This window comes from Amblyomma mixtum, chromosome 3 (assembly GCF_055824585.1).
Source record: "Amblyomma mixtum isolate Tamu chromosome 3, ASM5582458v1, whole genome shotgun sequence".
Lineage (NCBI taxonomy): Eukaryota > Metazoa > Arthropoda > Arachnida > Ixodida > Ixodidae > Amblyomma > Amblyomma mixtum.
In genome coordinates this window covers 143,431,563-143,458,102 of record NC_143014.1, presented here as the reverse complement: position 1 = coordinate 143,458,102, position 26,540 = coordinate 143,431,563, and the positions used below count along the sequence as shown (strand labels likewise).

The 26,540-nt window shown below is 44.7% G+C and overlaps 1 protein-coding gene across 5 annotated transcripts in view; it reads right to left on the bottom strand.

Moving 5' to 3' along the window:
- Positions 1-26,540, bottom strand: part of LOC149352213 (leucine-rich repeat protein 1-like) — a 61,822-nt gene that overhangs the window by 3,721 nt on the left and 31,561 nt on the right. For 4 of the 5 annotated variants that reach the window (XM_089581377.1, XM_089581378.1, XM_089581375.1 and 1 more), the window contains exons 2-6: positions 23,093-23,191; positions 15,960-16,151; positions 14,745-14,966; positions 12,437-12,580; positions 1,452-1,612 (exon numbers count right to left, since the gene is read on the bottom strand). In XM_089581377.1, the coding sequence (XP_089437503.1) occupies positions 1,452-1,612; positions 12,437-12,580; positions 14,745-14,966; positions 15,960-16,151; positions 23,093-23,191 (818 nt within the window). Of the gene's footprint in view, positions 1-1,451; positions 1,613-12,436; positions 12,581-14,744; positions 14,967-15,959; positions 16,152-17,366; positions 18,837-23,092; positions 23,192-26,540 lie in introns of those variants that run through there. The other variant, XM_089581379.1, reaches the window with a different exon arrangement.

Here is a 26,540-nt window from a genome sequence, read left to right as displayed (position 1 = left end):
TTGCGAGTTAACTTGAGTTTTAACAACTGCTCATTAAATGGCAGGACCAGTCCAAGATCTTTTTGAACCAGAGGATACTCAGGAGTTGTAAGGACTAAGCACAAAATGCAACACGAGTATCTTCAGACGTTGCAAGGGGTGTGTATAGGGGCTCACCCGAGTATACTCAGGCATGGCACTCAAAGGAATAAAGAACCCATTTTCTATCATGCAACATGCAGAGTTCACTGCAGATGCACACAGTTCTGTAGTTCACCAGCCTGCTATTGGATAGCACTGAGCTCGTAAGCAGATTGAACGTGGCAAGCCGATGGTGACATGAGGGCAACTGTTTGCCACAGATGTAGGCGCTGGACATCTGGGGCAGGTTATAGGGTTCTTAAGTGCCAGTCCCCGGCTTAATTTTACAGGTACCACAAACCATAGCCCCCAAAGAGGTTTTTTCAATATCCGAGGAAGGCTACAAAAAAGGAACCAGACCTGCAGAAGGGACTAGGAGATGTGTGTCCCATTGGAGAAGATAGCAACGAAAAAGACAGAAGAGTGAGAGGCTGCGAGAGTTTCAGCCAAGGGACTTGTGATAACAATGGTCCATTGAATCGTGCCTGCCACCAATGCTTAATTGCACCAGGAGACATTTCGAAGTGTAAGGATACGCGAAGTCTATGTATCTGTTGACAGATTCTTGATGCATTAGTGACATCCAAGATGCTTCAAAAGCCTGTGCAGATGTACATTTATTTTACCTCAGGCAGAGAGCCAACAACTTTCACCACATCGTTTTCTGGTATTCAATGTTCTGCTCAATACAAGAACAGTTTAAGTATAAACCTTCACACAAAAAGCATGTGCTGCTCTTGCTTCCAGTCATCTGCAAAGTTTATTGAACAGCATATGCCCATTAGAGATTGCTAGAGCAATTACACTGCCTCATGAAAGTTGCAGTGGTCCCCATAGAATCCACTATATTCTGTCTACACTACCATTCTCCAGAGAGTTTTTTCAATTTATTTTAGTCCATTAAGTTTGGGGATGAGCATCATAGACTTCACTGCAGGCCTTCCATAGCGGCTCCAATGGTTACGGCACTTTGCTGCTGAACTCGAGGACGTGGGTTCAATCCCAGCCAAAGCGGACGCGTTTCAATGGAGGCAAAACACAAAAGGTATGCTGTGCTGTGCGATGTCAGTGCAACTTTAGAGAACCCAGGTTGTCTACATTATTCTGAAGCCCTCCACTATGATGCTCCTCTTTTTTTCTCTCTTCCTTCTTTCCCTCCCCGTTTGTCCTTTCCTCACAGCATAGTGTCCACTAAAAAGTCAGACAGTAACTGCACCCTTCCCTTTCCACAAAACACTCTAGAAGAGCTGATCCAAAGCGAGTTGTGAAACTTTCAGTGCAGCTTCTTCATGTGATAAGTCAGCATTTGTAAGAAAAGCAAAAATTCTTACCCTTCAGACACAACAACTCGGGCCGCCAGCTCAAGCAAAGTCCACGGCACCTGCCATGAAGCATCAGAGTACTCCAAGGGCTTCCTAACATTTGTACTCAAAGGGTTGTCAAAGATGGAGAAGAAATCCAGTTTCCGATTCAGCAGGCTGGTTGGCAGAAACTGCAAAGTTACATATAGGTATCACTCATCACAGGCTCATCAATGAAGCACACCTTTAAATGCAGAGGGCTGCTTTTAAGACTGCAAAAGAAAGGATCACAGAGAAAAGTAGTGGAATGAACAGAAACAGACTATGACGAACACCAATGCAGTGAACTTATTCAGCACCAGAAATTTTGCCCGAGTCAGAAAACAAGCACTTCACTAAAGGTAGTAGGGACAGTTAAATGGTAATTTTTTCACTATGATGCAGATAAAAAACTCATGATAACTATGCTCAAATATTTTTAAATAAAAATTGCTTGAGATTTCCTATATTCGAAAGAAAAAGTTGGCAAATTGGACTGTAACAAGCTCAGAGATGAGAAAGATTAGCTAGCGTACTTTCTTATTGCTAATTTGCCTTTTTACAATTCAACAATGAGAAGGGACAGTAGTAACTTTTCTTTCTACCTCTTTATGCATGTGGTATACAAGTGATTATTGCATTTGCGGTCATTTGTGCAGTCAACTGAATGAAATACTGCAGCATAAAAACTGCATATCCAATGTACCTCTTTGCAAAAGAGCAGTCAGCAGTTACTGAGAAAGCTTCGTTTTTCTGACGTGAATACAGATAAGCACGTTCTTCACTGTCATGGCTGTCATTTTCAAATGGTTTATGGTATATGGGGTTTAACGTCCCAAAGCGACTCAGGCTATGAGGGACGCCGTAGTGAAGGGCTCCGGAAATTTCGACCACCTGGGGTTCTTTAACGTGCACTGACATCGCACAGTACACGGGCCTCTAGAATTTCTCCTCCAAAGAAATTCTAGCCGCCGCGGCCGGGATCGAACCCGCGTCTTTCGGGTCAGCAGCCGAGCACCATAACCACTGAGCCACTGTGGCGGCTATTTTTCAAATGCTTTGCCCCATCTTAAACAGACCCCGAAATGATTATGACGGTCACACTGTAATGTTTAGTTTAGATTGGTTTGGTTTATGGGGGTTTAACGTCCCAAAGTGACTCAGGCTATGAGAAACGCCACAGTGGAGGACTCTGAATAATTTCGACCACCTGGGGTTCTTTAACGCGCACTGACACTGTGCAGTACAAGGACCTCTAGCATTTTGCCTCCATCCAAAAATGCGACCGCCGCGGAACCTGCATCATTCAGGTCAGCAGCTGAGTGCCATAACCACTAAGCCACCGTGGTGCCTCAAGAGTAGTGATGCAAAATTATCGATAGTACTATCGATACTATCGATAGTTGAGTCACTATCGAACTGTAAGTGGTAAAAAAAAACTATCGGTAGCACACTATCGATAGTACTATCGATAGCCGCATCGATACTACTTGCTATACATAGTACCATCCATTTTATAAGATCAATCACGCGTACCCACTGCATCCTCAACTTGGTTTCCAGAGTGTGTGGTATGGAGGTGATAGTATGAGTTGTTAGGACAGTGTGGCAGCGGAGGGTCGAGTTCCGGGTGATGTCACGAGAGGGTGCTAGTGGATCGCCAAGTCATCATCATCAGGAGGCGGAGCGGCGGCGGCAGGAAGAAGAGAGAAGTGCAAAAAAGGTTGTTGGCGTGGAGCCCGTGTGTTTGGGAGTTGTACGAGTGTGTCACCGCCGAAGTGCGAGAAGTGAGGGCTTGTCCGGGATCCAACCGCAACATGAACTCCATCGCCGTTCCCGAGGACCTAGTGCAGCTCTTGGCGAGCCAGACGGACGGATCTGCACTGCAGCGGGAGAGCGTTGCCGTGCTTGTTCGGGAGCGCCCAATTCCGGTTCACAGGAGGCTGTGGCGGATACGATGGTGATGGCTGCGGTACGTCCGCCTAGTGATGCTGTGCCGCGGATTACCTCGTCACAACTGCAGAGATTCACAGGATTTAACGATCTCCAGACACCCAAAGAATTCCTTGAACGTCTGGAGAACTTTTGCCTGATAACCGGCGTCGCCGCAGACAAAAGACTCACTCAGGTTGTGCCAGCCGCACTAGATGGTAGTGCAAAGCTGTGGTGGCGTTTTAAGGGACAGTTCACCACTTGGGACAAATTTGTGCTCGCATTCAGCGCGGAATTCACCTCCATCGATGCCAAACGCCGCCTGAAGGAGGAGCTCGACAACAGGACACAGCACCCGGAAGAAAATATGAAAGAATTTATTTATACCATATCGGCTTACTACGAGTGGATCGGCGGTGACGTACCAGACTCTGAAAAAGTGACCCGTGTCCTCCGACAAATGCACTCACAGCTGCAAGAACTGGCGGAGGGCATGCAGTTCGCTAACCTTGCGGAGCTGGCGAAGGCGGCCGACAGCCTAATGGAGCGGGGCTTGGCGTCGAATGCAGTATAGGCCACCTCCTCCCCCGGGCAACCAAGTGGCCAGGCAGTTGGCCTGCCGGCCAGCCTCAGCCACACTTGGCGTTCCAGCACTGCAGCCTGCTCTGACGGCAGCACCCTCGACCACGTATCAGTCGGCAGCCGCAGCTGTACACCAGCCCGCCCCAGCATCACCCGCATACCAGTGGCCGCTTCACCCCGCAGCCATCCAGCCATCGTTCCACAGGGATCAGCTACACCCCCCAGTTATGCCAGCGCTATCTACAGTACCCGCTGTTCTGCCCTTGCCTCAGCCCCAGAGGACCTGGACGGAGTCGGCCACGCTGCTTGCGACTGGATGCCGAACCAAACCACCAGGTTGTTACCGCTGCGGGCGGTCAGGCCATTTTCAAGCCCAGTGCCCGAGAAAGGGACGCCAGTAGACACTGCCCCGGCGGGCATCAACGACAGTGCACTGCAAGTGGCAAGTACAGCCGGTAGGAGGGAGCCCCTTTTGGATGTCCGGATCGGATCAACTACATTCCAGGCACTGCTCAACACTGGTTCCAGTGTTAGTCTACGGGGGCTGCGGGTGATGGTAGCTGGTACTGGGGCCAAGTAAAAGAGAGAGAGGCGGACACTGCGTCTGGCAACAGGTTGGTCCTAGTCCACCACATCGCTCAGGTGCAAAATTGGTTTGGTTTGGTTTATTGGGGTTTAACTAAAGCAACTCAGGTGCAAAATTAAGTGGGCGGCCAGTTGTCGCAGACAGCGGTTCTTGTGTGTCCCGGATCTCTGCAGGGACATCGTGTTGGGAAGAGACATTTTGACGGTGGCTGCCATTTCTATACACGTGGCACTAGGAGGATGGACGGTGGGGATGGAGCCACAATGCATTGTACCCTTTGTCAAGGCCGAGATGGTGATGGTGAGAGAACCCCTGCTTGAAGAAGAATCTTACTATTTGGACAGCATCTTTACAGAACAAGCCACCCTCGCTGCCAGTGTGGAGCATGCAGTGTTCACAAATGACAATCACTCGGACAACATGACTACGTGTTTGGAGAGGGTGCATGGAGAGGGTGCTAAAGATCTTCAAGCTAATTTTTACCACGACTCCTGGCTGCACCGCTCTTGCTGAACATCGCAATGACACTGAAGACAGTCTGCCAGTTTGCTGCAAACTGCGACCAGTGAATGCGAAGTAGCAGAAGGTATCTGAAAACTGCATTGAGGATATGCTCCAACAAGGCCTCATACGCCACAGCACAAGCCAATGGACCAGTGCTCCTGTGCTTGTGACGAAGAAGTCTGGGGACTATCGCCTCGCAATTGACTACCGCCTACTCAGCTCGCGTACCAAGGTGCCTGCCTATCCCATGCCGCGGACAGACTGGCTGCTGGCACAACTTGGTCGCGCACAGTGATTTTCAAGCTTTGACCTGTCCCAAGGGTTTGTCCAGATACCTGTCCGGGATGAGGATATTGCAAAGACTGCATTCATATGCCACCAGGGAACATCTGAATTCACTAGAATGGCGTTCGGTATGGCAGGTGGTCCAGCCATATTCCAAACGTTGATAGATAGGGTTTTGGATGGCATAAACAATGTGTATGCCATGGCCTTCTTGGACGATGTCCTGGTGCATTCCGAGACCCTGGACAGCCATGCCACACATGTCCATAAAGTGCTGCGACGCATCAGCTCCGCAGGTCTTACCATTAACCCTAACAAGATTCAAGCGTGCCGTCGGTCACTAAGTTCCTGGGCCACGTAATCTCCTCAGGACAGTGCTGACCAGGTGATGAATAAGTATTAGCTGTACTGGACTAGCCTCGTCCAAACATTATCAAGCAGCTACAAGCATTCCTGGGGTTAGCAGGCTACTATCGGAGCTTCACCCCTCAGTTTTCAATTGTTGCCCGGCCTCTTACTGATCTCTTGAAGAAGAGCCAGCACTCGCTATGGAACACAGAACAGGAGGAAGCATTTGTTACACTGAAGGGATCATTGGCCCACAATGTGGTGGCAAGCCTTCCGGACTTCAATCAAGCCTTCGTTGTTGAAACAGACGCCAGCAGAACAGGTATTGCGGCCGTGCTTCTACAGGCAGGCCCCAACAACCAGCTGCGACCAGTGTCGTTCATCATTCGAGTGCTGACAGAGGCCGAGAAGCATTACACTGTCCAAGAGTAGGAGTGTCTTGCAGTGGTTTGGGCAGTAGACAAGTTCAGACCCTAGGTGGAGTTTTATCGAGTTTGAAGTGCACTGCGACCACTCGTCACGGGCATGGATGTTCACCACTAACCAGGCTTCGCCAAGAGTCAGATGCTGGATGCTCCAGCTACAAGGTTTCAAGTGCAAAATCAAGCACAGAAGGGGGCTTGCTAACATTCCTGCCAAGGCTCTCAGAAGGGCACCTCTTCCCCGGCCAGACATTCCAAGCCCTAACCTATTTGAAACGCTCTTCCCGATCGCTACTCCAGAAAGAGAGTCCCAGATCAGCTTTGAGACAACAGCAGGGCTCTCTGCACACGAAGACATTTCCGTTCTTAGTGATACCCAGAAACTAATTGACAACCAGCAAAAAGACCCCCGGCTTAAGGATGTTTTGCAGGGCAGAGGGCTCCCTAACAAGGACCCAGACCAACGTCTCCTGCAAGACCTGGCAGAGGTGACAGAGCTCGAATTGCTCGTTCAGCACAGGGGCACCAAGAAGGTGCCTTGGCTTCCGGCTCAGCTGCGGCAGCTTGCCCTCAAGATGGCACATGATCATCCTACAAGTGGCCATGCTCTATGATATTTTTTTGCCGTGTTATCCCCACCCCTCATGTAATGTCCCGAAAGGGACCTTTGAGGAAAAATAAATAAATAAATAAATAATAAATGCTGGCTTCAAAACACTAAACCGAACATCAAGCCACTTTGTCTGGCTGGGAATGCGAGCTGATGTGTCCAAGCACATGTGATGTTGCGAGGTACAAAGGCCTGTCGTCAGAAGCCTGAAGGCCTCATGAGTAACCAATGGGCCACTGCTCCCATGGAAGAACTAAGTGTGGACATAGTTGGGCCACTGCCCCCTTCACCACGGCAGCACAAGTGTCTACTTGTTGACTGACAAATTCACAAAGTTTATTGAGCTATTTTTTCTGCGTGCGGCGAAGAGCAAAAATATTCTGGACTGCACGGTTCAAGTTTTTTGCCGGCGCGGAACTCCTCTTGCAATATCCAGTGACAACGGGAAACCTTTCGTGAGCACAGTGTGGCATGGCCTCCTGAAGCATTGGGGCATAAAAGATCAACACACTGTGCCCTACAGACCTGCCGGACAAATGGTGGAGCGCCACAACGGCACAGTGAAGGAGTGCCTCCAGGCCTATTGCACCAAACACAGAGACTAGGATCAGCATATCACAGAGATTGCTTTAGCCCTACGCACAGCTGAAAGTGTAGTCACGGGCTGCACCCCTGCCTTGCTCTGTTACGGCCGCGAACTTCGAACCCCGTGGAAGCCAACAGACTGCAAACAGGACGCAGAACCACCTGTGACAGAGTACCATGCTTCTGCAGCCGAGATAAGTCGCTGCTTTCACAAAGCTCTTTCCTTCACTAAGACGCACCAGGAAGCACCGCCAGACAAAAACAGAAGTTCTGCTACGACAAGCACAGCAAGCAAGTCACAATTCAGCAGGGTGACCTGGTTCTCCTCGATAGCCACATGATCAGCGACGCTGCCAAGGGCATATCAGCCAAGCTTGCACCACGGCGCGCAGGCCTTTACCGAGTGGCTAGGTGCACAGGGGACAACAACTTCTTTCTGAAGGACCCCACAACTGGGCGCCGCCATGGCATTGCCCATGCTGATCAGCTCACACTGTACCACTCGGAGGCACGAGACTCACCAACCAGTTCACTCATTGAGGGGGGAAGACCTGTAAGGACAGTGTGGCGGCGGAGAGTCTAGTTCTGGGTGATGTCATGAGAGGGTGCTAATGGATTGCCAAGTCATCATCATCAGGAGGCAGAGCAGCGGCGCCGGGAAGAAGGGAGAAGTGCAATAAAGGTTCTTGGCGTGGAGCCTGTGTGCTTGGGAGTTGTGGGAGCGTGTCACCGCCGAAGCATGACAAAGTAACTGACAGGACTCGCCCATTTTCGCAGCCTACGCGTCACCGCGGGCTCTGCAGACATTCGCTACGCAAAATTACTGGATAAAGTGTTAGTGTCGCGACTGTCCCACTTGAGAAAGAATGTGCGCAAAAAGCATTTCTGCAGCGGGTACGTCGACAAGACGATGTCTGCCGTGCACAATGGTGTCGTGTCAGCCAGCACAAGTTGTGCTGATTGTTCTTTCATCAGATGCAGTTCCAGACATTTTTCCAAACTGTCCCAGCTACCTTTTAAACTGAACTGTCCCGATTTTGTGTCTCGGTTTAAAGTGGTGGCCATTTTATTTTAACTTTAGTATGTTCTCACAACCGCACCAGTTATCTTTAAAATTGGTTAACTTGTGTAGAGGACGGCGAATAGAGGAAAAAGGCACCTGACATGCCCAGTGCATATGCCATGCTATCACGAGCCTATAAATAATGAGATGCACAGCAATTAACGTTCACTCGTCTTGTTTCAGTGATAATGCCGTCGAATGCCTTCATTACGATGTGGTGCATAAACAGACATATTTATATTTTATGTCGAACTGCTTCCTGTAATCTGTGATTTTGTGCTTATATTTAGCTTTTATCTAGCTCGTGTATCAAGATGTCCTCATCTAGTATTCTATTGGAAATACTTCCGAGGTCGAGCGATAAACCACTGCAACGTTTACAACCTCACCATCGACAAAATGTTTGATAAGCATCGCATTACATTTCCATGCACTGAACACAAGGTAGATATGACCATGCAAGTTCTAGACTACTATGTTGCAATGGAGATGCGACAATTCAGTAAACAAAGAAGATCGGACAGCTCAATGTTGTGCAACTTGAGAAAAGCTTTACTTATGAGCATGAATGTATCGACAAACATACTCCGGGTCCTTTACTGCAGAATTAAAGTTTTCATTCATCCACAAGATATTTCATAAATGCATGAATTGAGTATTGCTGGTAGTCAGTTATCACAAATGCCGCCGTGGTGGCACAGGGGTTATGGTACTCGGTTGCTGACTGGAAAGACGTGGGTTCGGTGCCGGGCCACGGCGACTCTATTTCAATGGAGGCAAAAGGCCCGCATACTGTGCGATGTCAGCGCACGTTACAAGAACCACAGCTGGTCGAAATTTATTCGCAGACCTCCACTACGGCATCCCTCATAGCTTGAGTCTTTTTGGGACGTTAAGCCTCATAAGACTGTGAAACCAATCAGGCATCACAAATGTTTTTGCTATATCGCTGCCCAACAAACGCATAATATGAACAGTTACTATCGACAGTCTTGCTATCGATAGTCTTGCTATTGATAGCGGTACTATCGACAGAATACTATCGATAGCAATAATATTGATAGTAATACTATCAATAGTTTTTTTACACTACCGATAGTTTCAAAAAACTATCGATACTATCGACAGTCAATTTCCCGATAGTTTTGCATCACTACCCAAGAGTCCATTTCAATTTCAAATCCCAAAACTGCTACGACTCGGGGACATACTAAGCCTCGTTGACAAAGGTTTTAGTGAAGCGTGGTTGCTGCTTCATCTAATACCCCTGCCACACGGCAAATTTAATGTCATTCTCATTGAATGACATTCGTTCGACTTAATGTCATTTTTTCTGCGCGCTGCTGCATGGCCAAAACTAATGTCATTTGCAAATGATGGCGATTGTGATGGAAAGAGAGTACAGCATACAAAAATTTCGATGTATGCTTCAATAGGTTGCCAAAAGTATTGCTTTGCGAATGGAAACTGATTTTAAAATCTTAATCCACATTTCAATAACGTGTTGATCACTGCTAGCCACCACGAGTCCAAGCCAAGCCAAAGCTCAGCCAGCGGTGGCAGGCAAATGGCAGACGTCACTTGTGGAATGCTCCCTATGGTGAAATTGGACAGTAAGCTCTGCGTCCGCAAAAGCTTTGCGCATGCTACGGGCACTACGGACGCACCTTACGCGCACTGCCACCCGTCCTCACACTGACAGTTTTGGTTGGGAGCACGATGGTTGGGAGTGGCTAGCGCAGCGCCCAAGAAGCATAACAAACTGTGGCGCCATCTAGTGACAGCAAATGAAAGCTCCTGAACTCTGTGCCGAAGAAATGTTTTTCTGTTTTATTAACGACAATAATGGATGCATTCGAAGGCTTTGTTTCTTTTAAGAGTAAATCAATTTGATCAATTGAAAATGTAGATTCTAGTGCAAAGTTGGAGAAGCACTTCGCCTGGGGCCATTGTTATGACGACAGTGTACGCCGTACATAGTTAGGCATAACATCAAGAAATTCTTCAATTTACCTCAAAAACGATCAATATTTCACACCTATATATTACAGAGGGATGAGAATACACAAAGTAAAAGCGAATACAACCGTTTAGAGCGAGCTATCGCGTCGAAAAATGGAGCGGCGACACAGTATTTGGTTTGAAGTGGATGGGCAGGGCGCCGCCATGTCAGCGTTAACCACGCAAGCCACGCAAGGCTGGTAGCGAGAGTGAGTTTTGTTTTTTCCAATGCTATTTGACATTTTTATATATATAAATGAACGACCACACAATTATAGAGACACAGAAATATTACAGTGCTTGTGACGCTTTTGTAAATTTTTTTTCAGCGTATATTCTCACCGAATCTCTGGTGTCGAGGTAACACATTAGCTCGGAGATCGCTGGCTAATGAGTTCTGTAAACTCATTCGATACCTAATGTCGTTTTCATCGAATGACATTATATTTTCTCGTGATGTCATTTTAAACGAACGTCATTCGATGGGAATGACATTAAATTTGCCGTGTGGCAGGGGTATAAGATATCCAAAACAGCACAGCACCGTCTAGTGATAAAAGCTAAAAGTACATCATCGGCAATGCGAAGGGAGCATTGCTTTCCATCAAATGAGGGACTGGAGAGAGAGTTAAGTATATACAAGTTGAGAAACACTCCTGATAGAAAAAAAAAACAACACAAAAAAAATTAGTGATATTTTATCGACATGCGGTCACGTGGAGGGATACACTAATAATTGAAGGTTTAATCGCACAATGGCACTTCAGTTGGTTTTATATGATTTTCAGTGCCAAATTAAAATTATAAATCCTTGCTTCTTTGCTACTGCAGTGCTCAATCCTTACAACACGAGGCACCAACTTTTCGTTTCCACGATAATCTCATGGCATTTTTTTGTTGGTGGTCAGTCCCTAGCTTAAACGTTTTCATGGTGCAGTGATGAGTGATGAATACAGATCGCTCGTGCACTTTTCCTAACCTCAGTAAATATAATTTCATGGTCCTCTTAAAATGCACTGTGAAGAAGCCTTTTTGGCACCTGACTGACTGCTTCTATGCTTTTGCTCTTTGTGTGGTGCACCTCCAGGGTCGGCTGGCTCTTGCGCATTGCCGTTTTCAGATGCTTTGTCCCCACTGCACTGACACATTGCAGAGACACCGCTCTGGTGGCTAACTACCACTGGGCTTTTGCTGGTGCCGTGTGCCTGCAGGGTCAGCCTGCTTGTATGTTTCTGCACGTTTGGATGGTTGCTGAATGTATCACACAATCAGCATTGGCGAAATTTTTATGATACTTACCTGGAAATCACATTATCTGAATCATATTAACCAGAATAAAACAGCTAGTGTAACCCTAAGGCACATTTTTATTACTTGCGATTTTGAGCATATGAACCATGAATATCGTTTTTCATTTCATTGTATTGCATTTTGTTTTGTTGTATTAACGTATTATTCTCAGCTGTATTTGCTTTGTCCCCCCCCCCCCCCCTCCCCTTATGTAATGCCTCAACAGAGGCCTTGAAGGGTAGAATAAATGATGATGATGATGAAATTATCTGAACCAGGAACCTATCAATGAGGTTCTACTGTACACACAACACCATCAAAGCCTATCACATACAAAACAAAAAAGAATCATATGTACCAGTGAGTCTACCTCTGTCTGAAACAGAGCCACCCTTCTGACAAATCCACCAAATGTGCAACTTCATTTCAAGCATAACATTTGTGCATGTGCTACTAACTTACATTTTGTTTTGCTGCTATGCAGCGCTAACGTGACCACTGCATGTGTGTGAACACTGTATAGACCTTTTCATGACAGCCGAGAGCGTGGGAGTGCTTAATCCTTAACTCTTTCTGTACTACAAGCACAGTCCAGTGTACAACATGGCATCACTCCTCGACCTGTTTACGAAAAGGTCTATAGTTTCTAAATCAAATGTGTAGCTGTCAACTAATGTCTGTCCACCCCCTGCTTTCTGTCCCTTGTTGTTGCAGTCACCGTTAGATGGTATACCCTGCCTGAAGCAAGCATATCAGCAAAACACTTACCGTAAGAGCATTGGCAGTTAGATCAAGTGTCCGCAGGGAACACAAACAACCAATGCAATCAGGGAGCTCATGAAGACGGTTGTGTCCAACTGCCAGGGACACTAGCTTGCGTGCACTGCACAGTGTATCAGGGAGAACTGTAAGCTGCACAGAGGAAGTTTAAGGGTCCTTTGTTATGCTGTGACACAATTATGGTTTGAAAGCCTAAAACCATTTTATACAGAACAACTAAGGCATAACACTTAAGGGGCTTCACTAATCAACTCCAGTGTTACACTAGGCACATTGTAACTCCCAGTCCAGAAAAAATTACACTACACACCAAAGTAAAAAAGTAATTACGGAAACAGTACCATGATAGGTATCTATAAGCTTTATAGATCTCATTCATGCATTTCATTTCCTAAAGCCATGTTGATCCAAAGCTGAATACACATACTACATTTTAGAATACAACACATTTTACAATAGACATACATACATTTTTTTCTGCTATGCATCTAAGTGACATAACACATATGGCACACCCTATACAACACACATATACACTTATGCATGCAAGCACACAGAGAGAGCGAGAGAGAGAGAGAGAGAGAGAGAGAGAGAGAGAGAGAGAGAGAGAGAGAGAGAGATATCTGCTCTATTCAAGAGGTCACATTTAAAGGGATATAGACAGGAACTTTTTATGTGATTGAGTTTTTCCCTTGAAAGATCCCTACAATCACAGAAATCATGCTAAGCGAATGAACCGCAAGCCAATTTTTACAACAGGTTTCAGATGAGGTCGGTGCCAATGCGCAGCACTTGTGTGACATCACATTCAACCTGCTGCAGCATTGGTGGTCACATGGGCTCAAAAACATCCAATATAAGGAGAACTTCGTCTGCTCATGCATCCACCATGCAAGCAGCCTGTCAGATTCCACATCATTTTTGTTCTGTTCAGATTGCATTTCAGTTGACGTCAATTTCTGTGCAGAAGGAAATGTTAAAGCTGCTCACCAGCCAATAATAAAAATCATATTAAATTACATTCCACTGAATGCTAGCAATTGAGACTTGCTGAGTGGCTGGAGGAAACAACTAGTATATCCTTTGTTGGTCCTTGAAATTTCGTATCTATATCCCTTTGATGCTCGTTCAACCTGCTTTATAAGTTGGCTTTTCTTGAATACACACATTGGATTTACCAAAGATTGAGGCTTTCCAGTTTGCATGACAGTAACACTGCCACGTGTCATGACTAAAGACTGAACCAGCTGTTGAACTCTATTGCCGCACTGAATGGCACTAGATCTAAATGATTTCCCAAAGACCTTGTTCACACTGAAATTATCATAAATGTTTTATTATTGTAATCAGCAAGCCACTAAAGAAAAAAACATAACTTGGCTGAACCTCTGCTTCTGTACCTTAGTAAACTAGCCGTTCCAGACATAATCCAGAACAACTGCATGATCAAGAAGCAAACCAGATCTTCTTGGAGTCAAGAAATGCTACCAAAAGATGCACTGATATATGAAAAAAACAAAAAAACAAGCTCAGCGATTGCTTCACTGATTACTTCTAATAAAGATGTGAATTTGTTAAACTGCTTTTATTTACACAACCATGTTCATTTAATACCGTACAATATTTGAATTTAATGTAACTATGGGCTAAATTTTGTACTGCTAAGGATAATGAGCTAGGGGTAATGAGGTATGACATTTCCTTTCATGACTGATGGCCTGTTTCATTCACCTAACCTGCAGGGATATAGCAAAACAAAGGAAAGAGGGGAAGAAAATGCTGAAGCAGAGGTGTTTAATATGTGGGCCATCATAGGACTGCCCCAAAGTCGCTTGCCTTGGCATCAATGTAATCAAGCAGTGACTTATCCATACACACATGTACAGAATCATGACCAGCAGTCTGGCTTGAATCCAGAAGACAAACTAACATGTACAGATGGTACAGAGTAAGTAAGGCTTGTGTGCTGCCTCTCGGTGATATTCACTTTTTAAACATCTTTACATCGCAAAAAATTAATGAGCCCAATCGATGCAAGTTAAGAATTGTGTTAGCAAAACCCAGTGCAGTGCCAGAAAACCTAACCCTGGGAAGAGATGATATGCTCGAAGTCATAACTTCCCTGAACTGAGAAAATTTAAGTCATGCAACAATTCTGTACACAAGCTTTTCCCAAAACTCTTCAGGGAACCCAGCCTCCAGCGATTTTTTTTTCTCTCTAGCCAAAGGCAGTTATTTGCTGCTATTCAACCCAATTCCATCGTTAAATACCCAAAATTCTTGAAAATAACTTCACCTGGTTCCTGGAAACATCAAGGTACTCGAGTGTTCCACGGAGTCGGCCTTCAAAAACGTCAGGGTTTAACTGCATGATACAGTTCTTCGACACTGTTAAGATCTTCAGAGGCAAGCTACTCAGCTGGGTAGGCAGTGTCTGTATTTTGTTGTCCTTCAGGTTCAGGACACACAGGTTTGCAAGTGCCAGTATGTCGCTGCGAACTTGGAACAAGTTGGAGCCCTGAAGAAAATGACCAGTGTGCATCTTGGTATGAATGCCACGCCTTCAAAATCGCTTACAAGTCCCACAAAGCAAGCCTTACAAAAGGTGACAACATAATGGTTCAATGTCAGTCAAGGCTGTCATATCAAAACACACTTATGCAGTTATAGAACACAAGCAAGAGGACAAGCAGGTTGTGCAAAGGGTCCCACTGCAGCATGTAAATTGCTACACTTGTGTTTTTTCAGAAGACAGCTAGTACAAGAGCGAAAGCAACCATCAAGAAATTTCACACTGTTGTGGAATGCTTTTGTAGCACTGATTTATCAGTTTGATAACTCACATTCACAGACCTATTCTGATATGTGCTTAAATTCCATAAAAAATTACCGAAGGTTCATTTTTCACAACACAAAACATCAATGAAAATGAAATGAGTTTAATGCAATTTAATAACCAGCTTTCATTCCTAAACATGCAAATTAATTACTACAAGCTGCAACAGTTATTTCGTGTATATGAAAAGACTGTGCATTAGAAACACTGATTTTCCACAAGGGGAAACATGCTTTGTCTCTCATAACTGTTTTTCGCTGCATGCCTGACAAAGTGTTCCTTTTGTTCTGCTAGACAAGTGTACCCTCTTCTGCAGCATCTACTTACCTGCTGTACCAGAAAACAAAAATTTAGTTTAGCATGGCACCAGCCCCATTTGTTGCCTCTGTCAGCCATGCTGCATGTTCTTGTGTTTCATCATAGACGAACATAACTTGCCCAGCTTGCTATCTGGCATTAACTCGGAAGCGTCGTCTATTCAAAGGCCATTGCATACATGCACAAGTGGCATTCTTGGGAGCCAGTGTGGGCCCACATGGTGAACATGTCCACTAAGATGACACGTAAATTTGCTGCCCGCAACACACCAGTAGAAGAGAATAAAAAGCATAGCTTAGCTTCCCAGAGGGCATGACTGCAACACAAAATAAAAATGCAGCAGTGGATTCAACCTGCCTCAATCGTCAAACTTGTCAGCGTGTTCGGGAATCCTTCAGGTGGGTAGTGATGTTCACCGCTCACAGTCAATGACTTCCTGGTCCGGGTGACCTTTGAAGGGGGTTCCGAGAACAGATGCTGGTCAAGCTTCTCCCCAAGCTGCACCCGACGCAGCAGGGAAAAGAAAGAGTGCAGCTGTGTAGATTCAGCCTGTGTCAAGGAAAGAGAGAACCACTGATTCTAGCGCCTGGCGAGTCCTCGTTCAAATAAAAATGGCACTGAAACATCCTCGGCTGCACTCGCCTTTTTTGGTCTCCGAGTTTTTCCCCTCACTGCTAAAGAAGGAGCCCAGCACATGTGACGCATGGACTCCTCAGCCTACCAACAGCCACTGCTATATGACTTTTCATACCTCCTCTGCTGACAGTGTGCTTGTGAAGGATGCACTCCTCTCCTCCTACACAAGGAACCTGGCTAATGCTGGCATTTCATTTCCAGCGACAAGAAGAAAACCACCTGGCATAATACAAAGGGTGTCCAATAAGTTTTGTATTGCCTCCCAAGCAGTAGGTTCTTTAGTGGGCGATGGAACTGAAAGATGTTACATTTATATTATAGTCTGAAATGATCCCCATTCCAGAAGAGCATCATTTTTTGATAGGTGCCCACCAGCAGTGGTGCACTTCCGTGCCCAGTGCACTGATCTCCAAATGATGTCATAGAAGAATGAGGGTAGCTGCTTTGGCTCATCCATTTTACAGCCCAGACATTGCACCATACGATGGTTTATGGTTTATGGGGTTTAACGTCCCAAAGCGACTGAGGCTATGAGAGACGCCGTAGTGAAGGGCTCCGGAAATTTTGACCACCTGGGGTTCTTTAACGTGCACTGACATCGCACAGTACACGGGCCTCTAGAATTTCTCCTCCAAAGAAATTCCAGCCGCCGCGGCCGGGATCGAACCCGCGTCTTTCGGGTCAGCAGCCGAGCACCATAACCGCTGAGCCACCGCGGCGGCCATTGCACCATACGAATTCTTGTTCTTTCCCAAGATGAACAAACATCTGAAGAGTACACATTTAGTGCAATAAGAAGAGGTCGCCAATGCACTGCGCCACAGTTGTTACCAACAGCTAGCCACACTCTTTTACAGTGGTATACAGAGAGATGAAGTGCATAGGTAGAGTGCATAAGAGGTCATTCCAAGCTTTGATTTTAGCGTAAAACCTCTCAACTCCAAAAAAAGTTACCAGGAGGCAAAACTTACTCCACACTCTTTATAAATTATATGCCATGGAAAGTGGCAGGTGAAAGAAAGGAGCACAGTGATGGACCCACAATAAGCGCTTCAGGGACTGTTTCAAAGGCAACATTTAATGCTTGCAGAAAAGTGCGTGGAAGCTGGGAATATGGAACACACTTACAATTTCTTGTACAGCTATGGCTGGCCTAACAAACAGCAGCTCCATGCAGCTCCTGCTCTGTTATGTCCCAAAGAAAAGGCATCAAAGTGTACTAGCCACATCATTAGTTTACACATAGGTCACCAAAAACCAGCTCAAAATAGATCTAGTTGCCTCACTCTTGCTCACTTCTCCACTTTAATCTCATTCTGAACAAACCTGAGGCAGGCATGATGCTGGCAATAGAATCATAATCACTTTAGCAAAGGAACTCTCAACAAGAAATGTTACAACTTGTAACTGGTTAAAAGTTGGCTGATCAGTGAGTAAACAGATATGCTTGCAAGCAAGACTGAAAATGAAAAAGTGAAATCTGCTAAAGAACTAATTATTTTATTTATGAGTAATGTACTCCAAAGATCAAGCACAGGGGTAAAACAGACAAAAAAAAATACTTGTAACATAGATAAGGTACCGATATAAAGAACCTGGATTTCTCACAAGCCACACATGCAAGTAGTACAGCATAGCAGCATCCAGACAACGAGATGACATCTGACAAGGAGTTGGCGGCTTTGAAACCAAATCAGACGGATATAATTTTAATGTCATGAAAAGGTATTAAGACATCAATGCTCCATGCCATTAATGGAGCAGGCATGTTTAGAAAACCATGCCTCTGAGAAGATGCTAATCATGTACAGTCAGCGTCAATTGAAACGCGAACAAGCCAATTGAAACGCGAACAGCACAAATCGCAGATATTATAATAGGGAGGCAAAATACATGAGCAGTTGATTTTGCCATCGAAGCCGAAAAGACCGCTCTTCTGAAATCTTAATAGCAAACGCCTGTATTTCACCTCCAGCCTCTAATATGCTTGATTTTTTGTGCTCGCGTTTCAGGTGTTTTGTTCGCATTTCATTTGACGCTGATAGTACATCGTTGTTGTGCGCTCTTTTGAATCTGATCCACGTGCACCTGAAGTGTGCATATTTTTCAAGCTGAAGTTTTAAAGGCATCGCAATTCTTCAAAACATAATACCTACTGGAGATCTCCAAGGAACACAAGCAGTACTGCTGGTTTAAGGTAAGTAAGGCTTTTTAGAGGCTTTTACAGAAAGCCTTCACTTCCTTGTTCTTTTACAGATTCAATTTTTACCAAGACATTTCATTATAAATCTGCATTTGTAGCATTCCCATGCCTGTTCCATGACCTGCTAACAGGGGTCCCCCTGGAGCCCTATCGTATTTGTTTCTTCTCCATCCATGTTGTGTCTCCCTAAATACTGCTCCCGGTTTTAAGCCAGCCAGTTGCTCACAGTGTCTGACCTGCAAGTCAGTGGCAAGAAATTCTGTGTGCAAGACCAAGAGTATAACCTCCTACCTTCCCATATCACAGGTTATGAGTCAATATCAGAGGCAGGTGAAGAAATGAAGTGCTCACAGGCACGAAGAGAGGTACAGTCTTTGTCAAAAGTAACCAGGCTGCATGGTTTGCTTCTAGCTCGCACAGTGGAGCCCTTACAGCTTCCAATGGTCGTCAAAGGCAGGGACTGGCGGTCTTCTTACCTTCCAACAACTTTTGACCTTTAGGAAAGCCACAGGGGCTCCACTATACAAGCTAGAAGCAAATCATGTGGCCTGGTTACTTGTGACAAAGACAGTACGCTGCTTCACAGATGAGGTGGCTCGTAATCCATAATTTGTCTCATTACACCCTTTTCTGGACTTCACCAACAACAATGTCCTGTCGTATGTCATATGGTTGTTATTTGTCTTGAAGATAGCTATTGCACTTATTGTTACATCATGCACTGATCACCATCATGGCCAAACACAGCTACCCTATGTAAAGATGAAAACCTACAATTCTGCGTTGAAAATTGTCTGACCCTTCCTGCGCCATTTCACACTAGCAACGTTTTATCACCAATAAGGTGTCATATCCATTGCTATTCAGTAACAGCTAGGAGGTGACAACTGTTAGCTGGAAGGTTCCACATTACTAACAGCAGCTGCTAATGGCATCAGAGCGGCAGAAAAAGCAGGCCAAGCATTCCTGCACAGTTGTCCAACTCAGCAAGTAATAATCACATTACACACACACAAAAAAAAAGCCCAAAAAGCAGCCGACAGGTGGAGTGCCACAAGCACCCACAGTGTCAGTGACTGCTCGTAGCCTCCAGTGCAGTAGGAAGGGAGAGAGCAGAGGGGACGTCTAGGAAATTTTCGCTTCTGGATAACAAATAGACTGAAAAACTCTTGTGGCAATTTATTCCACAAGCAGTAGCCCTCAATACCATATTCAGAAAATTTAGTCAAACAAAAGGTTTTAGCACCAGTGGAGACATACTGGACCAGTCAGGCACCTGCTGCACACATGTAGTGGCACATATGACGTGCAGGGGCCACCTGGCCACTGCATATATGCAGCAGACAAACTGGCTGGTTTGGTATATGCCTACGCCAGTAAATCACCACTGTGTAACAACTCTAATGTGCTTCAGGACCCCTTTAAAGGCAACACTGGCATATAGGTAGCACTCAATACAATGACACCAACCTGTATTTTAGGAGCTCCCTATCAACAAGCACTGTTCAAACTCATCTGCAGGAAAAGCCTTTTCTCGAGTGACAATGTCTAAAATGAAGTTCACAACCATGAACTCACCAATAATTAACAATGAAGACCTTTCTCATATGGGTTTCGATTGGCAGTTGGCATCTATACAGTGCCTCAGTTTATTAATTTGCATCAGAAAAAATACACTTTGAGGAAGCAATTTGCGACGAAAGTCTGCGGCGAATTTAAAAAAAGAAAGGCGGGAGCTGGGACGTTTAATCTGATTTAAATTATAGAAATCGGTCGCACAGGACAATAATTCGAAGCTTTTAACAATGCTCGGAATGTGTAGATCGAGTTCCCGCGGTAAAAAGAAGAGTTCAGATTCCTCTTTAGTCCACCGTTAACTGAAAAAAAAATCAGTATTCTTGGCATGCAAAGCCAAGCTTGCTTGCTGTTAAGCATGAGTTACACTGAAAGTTCCAAATTACCTAAGCAGGGAAGCCAGGGAATTGCTGGATAAGCAGCGCAGTTATGCGATTTGAGGTATTGCTCCACGAGCTTACACGCCTCTGCAGACGGAGAAGATGGTGCTTCACTTGTTCACTATCATCCCTCACTTAAAGCAGTTAGTCGGTTAAGTACGTTTATCAACTGTGTGTAGGACACTGACACAAAACCGTGCTTGCACATCAAAAAAAAAAAAATCATATTCTGGCTACCATGACAATTGAGCAGCAGTTCCATCACTGTCATCAACATGAGAACCACGTGATGCACACCACCCTCTCACTCAACCTAGTGCGACAACCCACCGATAACATGTCAACCCAGTTCTTAGATGTAGACTACCATTTGTGTTTCTGTATGTCGGCTGTCTCATTTAATTTGCATCACTTTTATAATGATGACAGCAATACCATCTACAAACTCAGCTCCAAGTAATATCACTTGCACGATTCATCATCATCAGCTTGACAACGCCCACTGCAGGACAAAGGCCTCTTCCATACCTCTCTAATTAACCCGTCCTTTGACAGCTGCGGCTACCTTATCCCTGCAAAATTCTTAGCCTCATGATCTCACCCCCTTTGCATACACAATAATTACATGTAAACAAACTGTTCATGCTGAAAAAACACCGAGACAGATTCTAAATGACTTTTGACCAAATAAAATTGCCACATAAGACTGCCACATTAGATCACCAAAAAAAAAAAAAAAAGTCAGCAACTCATTCGTCGAAACTAATACCAGCCAAAAAAAAAAAAAATACTAAACTTGCGTTCTGAAATAAACACTGAAAAATGTCTGCAAAATTTTAAAAAATTAAAGAAAAGGAAAGTCCAAACCCCCCCCCCCCCCCCCGGGACTATACACTGAAAGGGCACCGTGATGTTTTCCTCAGTGCCGAATAATCTGATTAAATAGATTCCTCATGCATTCCAGACACCAGTGCAAGAAGAATTATTGAAATCGGAGCATTCAAATGAAAGCTAATCCAATTTGAAAATTGAAAATAAAAAGATAAGGCGAAAATGCGTTTTGCTAGCCCATTTCACTCGCCCAGTGCTGAGATTGGGCACTACTAATGAGAACCATGCCCAGCACACAGGCAGCAGAAGCTTGCATGCTGTAGACGGGACAGGAGTGACAAACTCAAGACAGGAAACTCCCTGGTGTTTCTTTGTTGGTAGGATTGGAAGGCTAACGCTCCTCGCTCCCCCCCCCCCCCCCCCCCCCCCCCCATTCTACAACCTTGCCTCCTGTCTCTTGTCTGGCTTTTACCTTCACATTTTTGGGAAATGCGTCGAGCAACTGGCTTTCCTTTTTTAGAGCGCAGCTCTTTGGCGTCCGTTCCTGGGTTTCGCGTCGTCGTCGGCGTCGGCCTCGTAACCAGCTCCGCCCCCCTTTCATCCCCCCAGCACTATCGGCGTCAGCGGCATCAGTCAGTCGCTACTATCTCTTCCCTCCTCCCTTTATCGTGTTGTCCGCTTGCTGCGCGCGCTTCTGCCCCCATCGTTTGCCGCTGGGTGTACACGCCGCCCCCCTCCCCCCTCTTCCTGCGAGTCTCCGGTTGTCAAAGCGCCGGCTCGAACTTAATTCCTTTCTTCGCTCCTCCTCCAATGCAACCCCTGTGCGGTGGCAATCAGAGAGCCAGATCGATGGCGGCGGATCTGTATATGTGCACCGCCCGAGCCGAAATTGCGAATACGTGTGAAAAATAAAAAAAAAATTCTGTGATAGCGCATACATGTGTTGCTCGATTTCTTTGCCTCAATCTATCGAAAAGGTGAAACAGCTTATTTGCTGCGCTCAAATTTCACATTAGGAAGTAACGTAATCGTCGGTAATTTTTTTTTTTTATTTGCTGCCTTCTAGATGTGGTTTGAACAACAGCACTTGTGTCCATGAAAGTCTCAATCGAGATGATAAGTGTTGCCCCTAGCTAACACTTCTTAGTTTTTGTTCAATTTCAATGCTTCTTTTTAGTTTTTGTGGCTTGCAAAAAGCTTGAGCACTCAGAGACATAATATTTTTGATCAATTTCATGAGTACAAAGGAACAAAGAAAGTGGATGCCCAAACAATCCGAAAGGCAGAGCCCAATCTCGATGCAATCAGAAAGGCAGAGCCCAATCTCAATGCCACCTCACTTCCGCTGCCAAAAATGGCCACTCTGTCGGCTCGAAAAAGCATTTCTGGAGAAGATTTTAAGTATTAAATGTTACGATTTTAGCAATCTCTTTGGGCATTCAGGCATGACAATGTCCTTACTTTGTATACAAAGAATAAAGAACTTATGCTTGATTTATGTCGCAGGGCCCCATTAAGAGCCCCCATCCTAGTGTTATTCAGAAAAACTTTAATGACTCCCAATATAATGAAATTTTCCACTTTAATGCACAACTTTCCCTCCCCAGACACCCTTATCACTGTTTGTTTTCTCAAGCAAAATTCACAATTTGATGGCATAACTAACGGCTCCTTTGGGATTTCAGACTGAGAATTGTCTACATAAGAACACCAGGTTTGAGCTGGTCCAGACAAGTCTACACTCATATAAAGCCAACACAAAAGTGCCATCATGCCTAGCAGAAGCATACCTAACTTGATGGAGATAATGGTGGAGAAGGTACAGTAAGGTGGAAGTAATCGTAATACCTGTCACTACTACCTACCTTGCTAATGATCACATTATGCTTCGGCTCCCGCAACCGAATGGTCGCTTTTCCTTCCCTGACAAATGTTGTGAAGAGTCCTTCAATATTGCCATCAACCTGCAAATAAATCACAGTTCAAGGTCAACAAAGCAGAAAATTAAAAAGCTTCCAGAATTTTCTCCTCCCTCAAGAAGAGAACTGACAGCGGCGCACGACAAGGTGGCAAATTTCGAGAATTCCAGCACCTCTGATACCTGTAGCCCTAGTGACTCAGGCCAACCTGGATCCCTTTTTTATTCGCCGCAGGGGTGAACACGGGCGCTTTTGGCTGCAAGGGCCACTACCGCACCTCTTGCATTTCCTCATGATCAAAGAGCTCTGGGAACAAGGGGGCACGCTAAGTGAATAATCAAGTAGGGCGAGCAGAAATCTGCACTTCATCAGGTAACTTTATAGACAGAAGGAAAACTGGGAGGTTGCAGCATTATATTAGAAAGGTGACAAGGTAAAGAAGAAAAACCATTATCCATGCTCTGTCATTTCCATATACAAAAATCGCTCGAAAAAATTATTCATAATCAATTATCCTCATTCTGCTCAAAATTTGAGCTCCTGCGATAGGCTATAGAAGGTTTTAAAAACAATAAGCCTACAGAGCTGCGCTGCTTGATTAAAAAGAATACCTGTTACAAAACATTCAACATAAACTTTTACCAAATGACATATAGGTTGATTTCCCACAAACTTTTGAGCACATCAACCATACACTTCTACTTGAAACACTTGAATGGTATGGAAATCACGGGCCTCTCATTCAAAATCATAAAATCACATCTAGCAGACAGGTGCCAATTTGCTTGTATAAATGGTTTGAATTCTCAGGAAATGAAAATAGCCACAGGTGTTCCACAAGGAAGATTTCTTGGGCTGTTTCTTTTTAGCCGTTATGGTAATGACATTATCTTCATTCAGTAGCATGTAAAATTCATAATATATGCTGATGATATAAGTATATTTACACTATCAGTTTTACCAACCGCATTAATTAGTATGGCAAGTGATTGTCTAATTACATTGAGCATTCCGCCAAAAGAGAAGTCTACAACTTAGTGCTAATAAAGCAAAAGCTCTCATCTTTCACACTTAAGGCACACAAGTACCCTCAAATTTGATCTTCATCTTTAAATCTACACACACTGACTTCATGTTTCCAACTTGCTTAAATGGAATGGCCATATAAATTTTGTTGCTAAAAAAAAAATTAGTCATACAGTAGGATTCAATCATCAAAATCACTACAATTTTCTACTTTCAGAAAAATTATTAATTTAAAAATCACTGTTCGCTTGCCACATTACTACTGTCATATGTACGGGCACAACAACTCAGTCTAACCTCATTAAGTTATTGTTAGAGACGCGTCATAACATCATATGAACTCCAAGGCACGTCGACCCCAGGGGCAACCAAGTAGCTTGCGCCATCACTTCAGCCCAAACCAACCGAGCGGCAAATAGCGAACAGGAACCCACACACTGGCCCCTCAAATGCACTCCACTACCCTGGAACATCTCCGAGGAATGCGCATGTCATACACAAAACCTCACCCAAGGCTCAAAAGGGAACAGTCAGTTCACTGGAGACAATTACACGCACACGCACACGCACGCGCACACGCACACACACACACACACACACACACACACACACACACACACACACACACACAGAATCACCATATTCTAAACAAAATTCACCCAACACAATACCAAGGCGTATGTCTCTGGTACAGGGACAACCGACTTTACATCATACCACATGGGACCAAAATACAGAATGCTAACACATAGGAGTTGGAGGCAGCGCTGTGCAGCCACAGCCTGGAAGAGCAGTGAACAGCGGAAACTGATCGACTGGGCCAAGACCGCCGCATCAGCCGCAAGGCTCCGCCCATCCGCAACCAAAATTTCCAAGCAAAATAAGTTTCTCTCCCTGTCTTTCTCTATTGCAAAAAAAAAAAAAGAAATGCCATGGACATTACTGGAAATTCATCGTACACAGGACATACCACCATGTTCTTTCAGAAACAGAAGTTCCTAAAAATTGAACAGGTGTACAGATATAATTTGTTGTGACAATTTTGTTATAGGAATAAAAAAAAAAAACACAGCACTAGCAAAAATCTCAAATCTACACCAAATAATGCTTCGCATTATGCACAGCACACGGAATTCTGGCAAATAACTCGAACTAGAACAAACCAAGGGCTATGTATCGCCACGGATTACCTGCACTCCTGAACTCTTTCGTTAAGTATTCTTAGCTTAGCACCCATAAAATTCAAATTCTTCCTACACTTTCTTTTTTTTTTTTTTGCAGACGAAAGGCCATCCCGTGCTTTAGCACAGTTTATTAATTTTACTGCTGTGTGTGCATGTGTTTCAAAAAGTTTGCATGCGAAAAACAATGCCATGTTCAAGTTTCCAATATTTTTCTGCAGAAACAAGGCAGTACCACGGTTTATCACGGTGTAATAATTTCACTGATATGTATGTGTTTTTAAAAGTTGTCATATATATAAAAAAAAAAATTCATTGCCAGAGAGACTGTGCATACATTTGCTCCCGTGCTGTGCTTGTAAAAGGAGTCAAGGGCTACTCAAGCTGCCCCCATGCAGCTTTTTTTTTCCTCGGCCTCCTCCCCACAAATAAATGAAAATAAGCAACTGAACTGATAAAAACTGAATTGAAAGCTCAGAAAACTGTAGCGCATTAATCAAAGAAGGAATTTTTTATATTCCACATAGAGCGCAAAATGGTAGAAGGAAAAAATGTGCTTACACGGCGAAAAACCCACTGTTCCCTTTATCTTCAACAAACTAAAAAAAATTGAATCTGAACCTGCCCCTTGACTAGACAGCAACTCTGAAGCATTTTAATTAGTATCAGTAACTAGCAGTACTTCTCTCCTCCTGTGTTCAAAACATAATCTTGTGCACCCCTTTTCAAAAGCATACACGCCAGCGAGTGGATACTACGCCATGTAGTGGTGCTCTTTTGGTATACCAGGAGAACCTACGCCTAAGCAGAGTAGGGACGATAGTTTAGCCCAAAATGAGAGATTTCCAGTGGCAACAATGCAAAACTAGCCACACTGTATGGCTATAAAGAAAACCTAATGGCTTGTATATTTTTGATAAAGACTATCCTTTCATTGTGGCCGTACCATACCACAGCTGACGCTTTGACATCTACAACACACATCTTTTATATCTACACACTATGTTTTCGTAACAGCCTTGAATCTAATGCCACAAGTTCCAAAGATCCGCATCCCATATTAATGAGTTCACCGAAAAACCATTTAAATGGTTTATTGAAAGCGACTCAGGCTATGAGGGACGCCGTAGTGAAGGGCTCCAGAAATTTCGACCCCCTGGGGTTCTTTAACGTGCACTGACATCGCA